This window comes from Bos taurus, chromosome X (genome assembly GCF_002263795.3).
Source record: "Bos taurus isolate L1 Dominette 01449 registration number 42190680 breed Hereford chromosome X, ARS-UCD2.0, whole genome shotgun sequence".
NCBI classification, from domain to species: Eukaryota; Metazoa; Chordata; class Mammalia; order Artiodactyla; family Bovidae; genus Bos; species Bos taurus.
The window spans coordinates 132,960,838-132,971,056 of NC_037357.1; the positions used below are offsets into that span (position 1 = coordinate 132,960,838).

Here is a 10,219-nt window from a genome sequence, read left to right on the forward strand (position 1 = left end):
AAGACTCCTGCTTTAAACTGTCAGTAAGTACTGGAGAGGGTGCTTATCTGTGCTTGTCCAGGTGGGTAGCTGATGTGGACAGGAGCAGTGAGCGTGGGCAGCCAGCCCATGGGGGCCAGGGGAGAGGGGTGGGGTGGGGTGTGGAAAGCCAGGCCCTGAGAGGCAGGGCGCCCACACCAGGATGCCAACGCCATCCCCTGAGTGTTCAGAAGCCAGACTTCAGCACTGGGGAAAAGGAACACAGGATTGCTGGCCCCTCAGTGGCAGAGGTTCAGTTCCTTCACCATCCCAGTTCTGTGCTGGGTGGGGCAGGAGGTGTGTCGTAGTGGACGTGCATGTCCAGGTTTGCGCTCAGGCAGACCTGGTGGTACTACCCTCAGCCTTGAGGCGAGAAAGGGGTAGAGCTCCGACCCTGGCGGGGTGGGGTTGGGGTGGGGTGGAGGGCAGCAGCCTGGGAAGGGACGCCGGCATTTCACGGTTTCAAAAACCCCCGGATCTCGGGCTGCACGTGGGAGTATGGTTCCGCATGGAAGACGGTGATGCGCTCGAGCTGGTGCACAAACACGCTGCGCTCTGAGCGCAGAACGCTTCCCAGCAATCCTGCACTGAGGCACCAGATTTTAACTTTCCGATAGGGGTTTTCCCGAAGGCATGTGCGCTTGGACTGCTGCTGCACCCCCCGCCCCCGCCCGCCCTGTCCTGCCCTGCACCGCATGATTAAACACTGAATGCCGCTCAGAACTCCCCCATGTCTCCAGAGGCACCGTTCCAGGGAAATTGCAATTCCAGGTTGCCATTGCGGGACTCTTTTGAATGTTGGATACAGGGGCCTCCAGGCCCCTGAGGGTGGAGCGGGGGCGGGAGGTCGAGAGGAAGTGTCCTGTGACATCTCTATGTGAGACCCTGGTCTCATGTGATTTGTGTGTACATTCGTGGCCAGGTATGTGGTTTTTTTTTTTTTTTTTTCCTGGCATGAAAGAAGATAGGGGAAACATACACACATAAACAGACAGTGATGCAAGTGTATGGATGGCACTAGCTGACAGCTTTACAGCAATACTGGAGCTCCGCGTGCATGCATACTCGCCCGCCTTCTCATCTGGATGAAGAACCATCTTGCAGTACTGACAGGCCAGCCGCAAACCACGGTTTCTCCGGGGGACCGCCCCGTCTCCCTTAAGGCCTCTCCTCAGAGCTCTCTCTCCCTGTGGTTTGCCAGCTGCCCTGGGAGCAGTGCCAGGATCTACTCAAGTGAGCTGAGGTTCCTTTAGGCCCTTCACAGGTACTCCCTTCTCCTGTTTCTTTGCCCGAGTCCTTTCTTCCCTGTACAGGACAGGATGCCAAGGCTCTCAGGGACCTACGGTGCCAAGTCAGGAAAGGTGTTGGTGTATCCCATCCCTCCCCTCACATCTCTCCATTTTCTTTTTTTTTTAAGAAACAAGATTCTTAACTACATACTTTTGTCTTTTTTTTAAGTTGAAGTCTAGTTGCTTTAAAATGTGGTGCCCAAACTAATACAATTATGTAAAGTTTAAAAATAAAATAAAATTTAAAAAAAATGTGGTGCCCATCTCTGCTGTACAGAAAACTGACTCAGTGATTCACACAAAGACATTCTTGTTTTATAGCCTTTTACACTTTGTCACAGGATACTGACTATAGCTCCATGCATTCTGCAGTAGGACCTTGTTTATTCTAAATGTAGTAGTTTGTATCTACCAAATCCCTACACACAGTCCATCCTTCCACTCTCCCCCTTGGCAAACACAAGTCTGTTCTGTATGAGTCTTTTGTTTGTTTTACAGGTATGATCATTTGTGCCATATTCTGGCTTCCACCCCAGGCTTCCCTGGTGGCTCAGACGGTAAAGCGTCTGCCTGCAATGCAGGAGACCAGGGTTCGATTCCTGGGTCAGGAACATCCCCTGGAGAAGGAAATGGCAATCCATTCCAGCACTCTTTCCTGGAAAATCCCATGGACGGAGGAGCCTGATAGGCTACAGTCCATGGGGTCCCAAAGAGTCTGACATGACTGAGTGACTTCACTTTCACTTTTCACTTTCATGCATTGGAGAAGGAAGTGGCAACCCACTCCAGTGTTCTTGCCTGGAGAATCCCAGGGATGGTGGAGCCTGGTGGGCTGCTGTCTATGGAGTCGCACAGAGTCGGACACGACTGAAGCAACTTAGCAGCAGCAGCATGTACAGATGTGAGAGTTGGAGTGTAAAGAAAGCTGAGCACCAAAGAATTGATGTTTTTGAACTATGGTGTTGGAGAAGACTCTTGAGAGTCTCTTGGAATGGAAGGAGATCAAATCATGAGAACAAGGCAGGAGGAAAAGGGCACAACAGAGGATGAGATGGTTGGATGGCATCACCAACTCAATGAACATTAGTTTGAGCAAGCTCCGGGAGTTGTTGATGGAAAGGGAAGCCTAGCATGCTGCAGTCCATTGGATCGTGAAGAGTCAGACACAACTAGTGACTGAACTGACCTGGCTTCCACATATAAGTGATAGCGTATGGTATTTGTCTTTTTCTGTCTGACTTATTTCACTTACTATGATAGTCTCTTTGTTGTTGCGTAGTCACTGAGTCATGACCAACTCTTTTGCAGCCCCATGCCTTGTAGCCCACTGGGCTGCTCTGTCCCTGGGCTTTCCCAGGCAAGAATCCCAGAGTAAGTAGCCAGTCCTTTCTCCAGGGGATCTTCTCAACCCAGGGATCAAACCTGGGTCTCCTGCATTGCAGGCGGATTCTTTACCACTGAGCCACCTGGGAAGCCCACAATAATCTCTAGGTCCATCCACACTGGTGCATTGTTTCATTCTTTTCTTTGTGGCTGGGTGGTATTCCATTAAATAGGCATCATGTCATCTTTGTCCATTCACCTCTTGCTGGACTTTAGGTTGTTTCCATGTCTTGGCTCTTGTGTGTAGTGCTGCTGGAACATAGGGGTGTATGTACGTTTTTGAATTACAGTTTTGTCTGGGTATGTTCCCAGGAGTGGGATGCTAGATCATATAGTAATTCTGTATTTAGTTTTTTGAGAAACCTCTTTACTGTTCTCCATAGCAGCTGCACAAATTTACATTTCCACCAACAGGGTTGGAGGATACCCTTTTCTCCACATCCTCTCCAGCATTTTTTTTTTTTTTTTTACTTTACAATATTGTATTGGTTTTGCCATACATCAACATGCATCCACCACGGGTGTACACGTGTTCCCCATCCTGAACCCCCCCTCCCACCTCCCTCCTCATACCATCCCTCTGGGTCATCCCAGTGCACCAGCCCCAAGCTTCCTGTATCCTGCATCGAACCTGGACTGGTGATTCGTTTCTTATATGATATTATACATGTTTTAATGCCATTCTCCCAAATCAATCAGCTTTTTATTTAGCAGTATTAGGAGGTTTTTCTTCTTTATTCTTCCTAATGTGGAATTGTGTTATGTCCCATTGTAAGTTTATAAAATGGTTTACTGTACATATTCTCTGCCTGGGTTTTCTTCTCCCTATTTGTCCCCATTGTAAGCTCAGTTATAAAGTTCATTGGGTATGTGTGTTTCACTGACATGTTTGAAATTTCCTTGGGATAAATTTGTTGCAGAAAAGTTGTACACAGAGGATTCCAGTGGCATTTAGACTTGTATGTAAAATGCAGTCCTCACTACAATGAGTCATGGCTCATTGACATGATGTCTCATTTCTTACAGAAGTCTCATCTGAAGCTCTCCCCTATCTTAGCAGCTACCTTATCTAGTCTGTACCGCCATACTCCGGTGGACCATCTGTGATCCAAGACTCAACAGGAAGGGGGTGTTTCCCATGAGCTAAAAGTATGTTTCCTAATGTGTTTCTTGTCATTGGTCTGTCTCGACTCAGTCTCCCCGATGTGGGCACCACTGCTGCTAACACCTCCATGTATAGGTTGCCATCGCTTTAAGAAAAAATGTCATTAACTCCAAGTGAGATGGGTTAGGTACCATGTCTGGGGAACAAGAGAAAGGGATGAGGGGACATACCTGAAGCAGTCACACAGATCTTAAAATTGAACTGTTAGGGTCTTTGGAGGAAATGTACTCCCCTCTGGCATAGGGCTGGGAGACAAAGAGGAGACCAGGTGAAGAGGGCATGCCACCATCAGCAACAGAAATGCCGCCATGGTGTCTGTGACCTAGCAACTGAGAATGCTGGAGGTGTGTACAGTGGATACAGAATGCGGTGACTGCACAAGTCCAAGGAGAGAGCCTTGGCCTTACAGGCCAGACTAACTCACAGTGGGGCCAAAAGCTGTTCTGTGCTCAGAGTCAGGAGCCCAGGAGCAGAGAGCAGAGTGTGTAAGTGGGGGACATCTGCCCATAGGGAGGAGCTGCCCTTTGAACTAGCCACCCTCCTCACTAAATGCTGATTTCCTTGGAGACTGGTTAGTAGGCGCTCTGGCTTCGTTATTGTGTATGTTTTGGTGTGGTAAAATAGACAAGATATATATATTTTTTAACATGTATAAGCATACTGTTCTGTGGCATTAAGGATATTAACACTTGTGCAACCATATCACCAGCAATCTTCAGAACTTTTTCATCTCCTCAGACTGAAGCTAACTGAAACTCACCATTGAACGAGTTCCCCCCCACCCCGCCCCACCCAGCCCTGGTCACAGCTCTTTTATTTTCTGTGTCTGTGAATTGGACTAGTCTGGGTCCTACGAAAAGCGAAATCATTCAGTATTTGTCTCTCTCTAACTGGCTTATTTCTCTCAGCATAATTAGTCCTCAAGGTTCATCCTTTTTGTAACATTTGTCCAAGTTTCCTTACATTCGACAACTGAGAAATTCCCTGTTATATGGATCGACCACATGTTGTCTATTCATTCATCCGTGGGTGCAGAATTGGGTCACTTGCACATCTTAGCTATTGTGAATAATGCTATTAAAACACAAGTATACCACTATCTGAATCCCTCCTTTTACTTTGGGGTATGCTGTAAAGATTGGAGGCAAAAGGAAAAGGGGGTGACAGAGGATGAAATGGTTAGACAGCATCAACTACTCAATGGACATGAGCTTAAGTAAACTCAGGGAGGTAGAAAATGGTAGAGGAGCCTGGTGTGCTGCAGTCTGTGGAGTCACAAGGAGTCAGACTTGACTTACTGACTGAACAACAACAAATATGTCTATCCAGAAAAGAAATTCCTGAATTACGTGGTAAGTCTTTGTTTTAAGGAAACAATGTACCATTTTTTAACAGCAGTTGTACCAGCTTATAGTCCTACCAGAAAAGCACAAAGGTTCTGCTTTCTCCACATTGTGGCCAACAGTTTTCTGTTTGTGTAACAGCAATTCTGTTGAGTGTGAAGGAGCATTTCATTGAATGTAAGACCTTTTAAGCAGGTCGAGTTAAATAATAAGCAGGAGACTCTGATACAGATATGGAAGATAGAAAGATATATTCAGTAGTTAATATAACTAGAACTTAACTTGTAAAAAGCATCCTTTGTGTCCCTCTTGTTTGACTTTTCATTCTCCAAATATTGATTAAGCAGCTTCTCTGGCCCAGGCTTGAGTTTTGAGGGCATCTCTTTCTGTCTTAATCTTTGGATCTGATTGAGAAAAACAAAGAGTCCTCTAAACATTTCTGGGAGCAGACAGATTTCAAGTTCTTGATGTATTATTGTACTGAAGAGATAGTGAAGTTGAAATGATCGAAGGGAAAATACAAGGGGAGTATTTGTATCCTGTAGATTGTGTGTGATGCATCAAGACTCCAACTTTCTGCTTGCCTACTCACAGTGTCATCCTTCAGTATTGTGGTAATAGCTGACTGATGTCTTGTGAATATGATGGGGACTTGGAGCTGAATCTATAACCGGAGATAAAAGCTTTCATTTCTGTAACTTTGCCACATTCCCATTATGTGACAGTCACCTTGAGAGCTGGCCTTGTTGGTCTCCCAAAAAGCCTGATTACCACTAGTTCTGGTGGCCTTTCCTAGGATGAGCACATCCATCCTAAAGAGTGACCAGGTCATTCTCAGTTTGGCTGATGCCATAGTGGATGGTACTTTGTCTCCCCATTGCACCCATTGCAAGAGTCTCTGATGACATCCCTCACTCCAGCGGAAGGCACCTGAGATCACATTTCTTTCACCGTCACTCTGTTTCTCAAAAGGTCTTTCTTTTACCTTATTCAGTAGTTCTCACACCCTCGTTGCACACTGGAACCATCCTGGAGCTTTCAAAATCTCTTCCGTTTTCACTTACCCTGAGCAATGGACTGAATCTGTAGTTGGGAAGTGTTGCCCCAGTTTCCTCCTCTTCCTGGATGCTTTTCCTTTTCCAGATAGCTCTTTGAGCTTCCTGCCATTTTGCCCCTAAAAGATGAGGTAGGATGATGTACTCTGAAGCCACTTCCCATGTAACTTTAGGCAAGTTACTCAGCCTCTGTTCTGAGTGCTTCCACCTATAAAATGAGGATAAGAATACTTAGTAGTTCTTTAGAAAGGTAAATGGAGTCAATAAATATAAACCCTACAGAAGTGAAACTTTTCAAGACTATCCAGTGTGTAGGTGGATTCCACAAGTGCAAAACTGTTTGTTTTTTTTTAATACTTACCATGGTGATACTAAAACACTATGTACCTTGCTCACTCTTACTCTCTCACAAGTATACAGTGGAGTCTATCTCATTCTTTTGTTTTTCCTCTACCTATTTGCACTGATCATTGAGGAAGACTTTCTTATCTCTCCTTGCTATTCTTTGGAACTCTGCATTCAGATGAATATATCTTTCGTTTTCTCCTCTGCCTTTAGCTTCTCTTCTTTTCTCAGCTATTTGTTAGGCCTTCTCAGACAGCCATTTTACCTTTTTGCATTTCTTTTTCTTGGGGATGGTCTTGATCACCACCTCCTGTATAATAAGAGGTTCCGTGAGATTTGATGCTAAAAACAATGCCTTCTAAATTTTGTTTTGGGAAATAGTTAACTCTGTATAAAAATCCCTATGTTAACATGAGGTAGTGTATTATATGAATTAATAATTTAAATTTTCTCAATTTTAATCTCTAATAAATAACAAAAGATTCAACCTGCCTTAACAGAATCTCCTTGAGGGTCTCAATAATTTTCTTTTCTCTTACTGTGGTAAATATACATAAGATAAAAGCTGACCATTTTAACCATTTTTAAGTGTACAGTTCAGTGGCATTAACTACCTTTTTAATATTGTGCAACCATTACAAATTCCCCCTGCTCTTCCAACTTCTCATTTAATGGCTCCCTCTTCTTCTGTTCTGCCAGGAATTACCAGTTGACTGCTCAACTCAGAGATGTTGTAACTTTCTGCTGCTCTGTTTCTCTCTCTGTTTTCAATTAATTGATGGATTAACTTTGCTGTAAGACTTGGAACTCAAACTGGGGTTCTGTAATAACCTAGAGGGGTGGGACTGGGTGGTAAGTGGGAGGGAGATTCAAGAGGGAGGGGACATATGTACACCCATGGTTAATTCATGTTAATTTAATTCATGTTGATGTATGACAGAAATCAAAGTAATATTGTAAACAAATCATCAATCAATTAAGAAAAGTAATGGATGTTTTAGACAAAAAGTTAAAGTTGTGGAAAAGAAGATGTTGTGTGTGATAGGAATGTTGAAAACAGAGAGAGAAAAGTATGCACTTGTAAGGAAAGCTATTCAAAATACCTTGCTGAAAAACACATAAGTTGCAAATGTTAGTGTAGAAATGTTCATACTTCTGTGAAAATTAAGAAAGATATTTCCCTTTATATATTTGTAAACAGAATATATATCAAAACTCCAAAGATATTTGCATAGCAAACAGAAGCCCATGACTTATCTCTCATTAATATTCATGTCCTTCGAAGCATTATTCTCTTGAATGTACTGTGGGTGCCAGGGGGGCTTTGGTTGCCCTGGGACAGCAGTCTGAACCAACTTCTAAGTCTGGAAGCTGAGGTGGCATGCCATCTCCTTACTGTACTTGAATGTTTTCTGTTTAAAATGTTCAATTATCTGAACATTCAAATCCTTCCTAGCAGCCTGCCTGCTCCAGCAACCAGTAGTGAGTTAAGTGCACCCAGCTCAATTGTCTCGGTTCTTTGGCCATATGCCTCATGGTCAAAATACCCAGAACATAAGCAGTATTATATTTAATAAAGGCTTTTGAAAGCAGCACACAATCAAAAAAAAAAAAAGAAAAAAAATCTTAAGCAATTTAAATGGAACATTGGCAGAAATCAAGGGTGAGGCAGGAGCAAGGATTCAATGGAAGGGCATTAGCGGGGTCCTAGGTGGGAGAGAGGAACAGGGTGAGAGATTCTGCCAGGGTGATACCAGCAGTCCCCTGTTATGGGCGGAATGTTCCTGATGGATGTGCGTTCATAAAGATCATTCTTTTTTTTTTTTAAATAATCGTCTATATATCAAAGTGAAGAAACAATTAGGGAGTTCCCTGGTGGTCCTGTGGTTAGGACTTTGCCTTCCAGTGCAGTACTGTGTGGGTGTGGGCCCCTTCATAACTCATTGAGTTCTGCATTAGATTATGTACTCCTTCCTGCATGTAACTGATTCTTCACAATACGAATAGCTTTCAGAATGCCTAACCCCTCTAACTCAGTTAAAGCAACCAAGTACTCGTACATGTTACAACATGGATGAACCTTGAGAAGAGTCAAAACACAAAATATTGCCCCTCATACAAGTCTAGTCTACTCTGAATGCTGCCATATAGGCCTCTTGCATGGATGTGCATAAATTACTTAACTAAGCCCTGTTGTTGCCCCTGAAATATTTCCCACTTTTCAATATTACAAAGAGGCTGTGTTGACTATTTTTTTTTTTGACTAAATGTTTGTGATCAATCTTAAATTACGTCTTTTGGCAAATGCTCCGAAGTAGAATTGTCTGTTTGAAAATTTGTACATTTTAAGTCTTTTAGTAAATATTCCCAGATGGCCCTTCAGAAAATTTGCTTGGCCTGTGCTCCCCAGTGCAGAGCTTGAGGGTCAAACGTCTCTGGTGAGAAATAATAGTACTTAAATCTCAAATACAGTACTGCTTATCCACAGCAGTGTAAACGTAGGGGAGGAGAATGGAGATAGCGGGTTGAGTGTGTTGTTCTAGGCCAAATTTTCCAAACTCATGATGTCCTGTATTTGTTTGCAGTTCGCTTGGGTACACATCTACCATGTCCTTGCTCATCAACAGCGCCAATTGCCAAATAGTAGGTTTTGCAGTAGCCACTATTGGATGGATCCTCGGCACCACTGCCATGGGCTTCGTGGAGTGGCGAGTATGGTATCTAGACAACGCCTCACAATTCTCTGGTCTGGCCTGCATGGGAATGTGGAGAGTCTGTGTCTTCCGTCAAACCAACATCACCACAGCTACCTCATGTCACAGTTACAGCTACCATGATACTTACCTACCTCTTGATATCCGTGTTTCTCAACACCTCTTACTGATGGCCAGCATTCTAGGACTCTTGGGGAAAGCCTCTGTTACTTTTGCACTTAAAAATGTGTCCATGGGAATTCTTGAGAATACTACTACCTACAAAGCATTTGTCATTTCAGGAATTCTCCACATAGCTGCTGGTATCTGTATCTCAGTTGCTGTCATCTGGAATTACCACTCTGTGATGACTGAAGAGGGCATTGTCTTCCCACCATCTTTCAATATACCCTTCAAGCCATATGCTCAGAAAATTGGCAACACTGTTATAGTGGCATGTCTAGCTGCCTTTGCGCTGTTCTTAGGTGGGTGGTTTTTTCTCTCTTACAAATTACCCCTGGATAACCAGGTGCATCCTGAAGTATCAGGAATGTAGATTCCTGTTTGCATTGATCGTACAAAAACAAACATTACTAAAAGTTTGTGGGAAATCTTACCACGATGCTTAATCAAATTTCCAAGGACTCGAGACCATGGCAATAAAGTTTTTGGCAGAAAGTAGTAAACCATTTACTTCAGTTGTAATCTGTGTTTGATTTGATTCATTGATTCAGTTAAGGAATTTCATTTAAAAAATCTTTCCAATCTGCCAGTTTTTATTTTAATTATTGCCTAATCACAATACTATAAATCTAGTGCATTGGAAATAACAGTTTCTGAGATTCTTTTATTTCCCGCCTCAATGATTGCTAAAAGCTGATTTATTTTCTATGCTCTGGTATTATACATCTGTCATATAAAAATCTCC

The 10,219-nt window shown here is 43.4% G+C and overlaps 1 protein-coding gene across 1 annotated transcript; it reads left to right on the top strand.

The window, feature by feature from the left end:
• The first annotated feature begins 4,170 nt into the window (after positions 1–4,170).
• On the top strand, positions 4,171–9,986 carry CLDN34 (claudin 34). Its single transcript, XM_015461823.3, has 2 exons — positions 4,171–4,340; positions 9,184–9,986. The coding sequence occupies exon 2, from the start codon at positions 9,206–9,208 to the stop codon at positions 9,845–9,847; it is 642 nt and encodes a 213-aa protein (XP_015317309.1). The 5' UTR covers positions 4,171–4,340; positions 9,184–9,205; the 3' UTR covers positions 9,848–9,986.
• Positions 9,987–10,219: the final 233 nt, after the last annotated feature.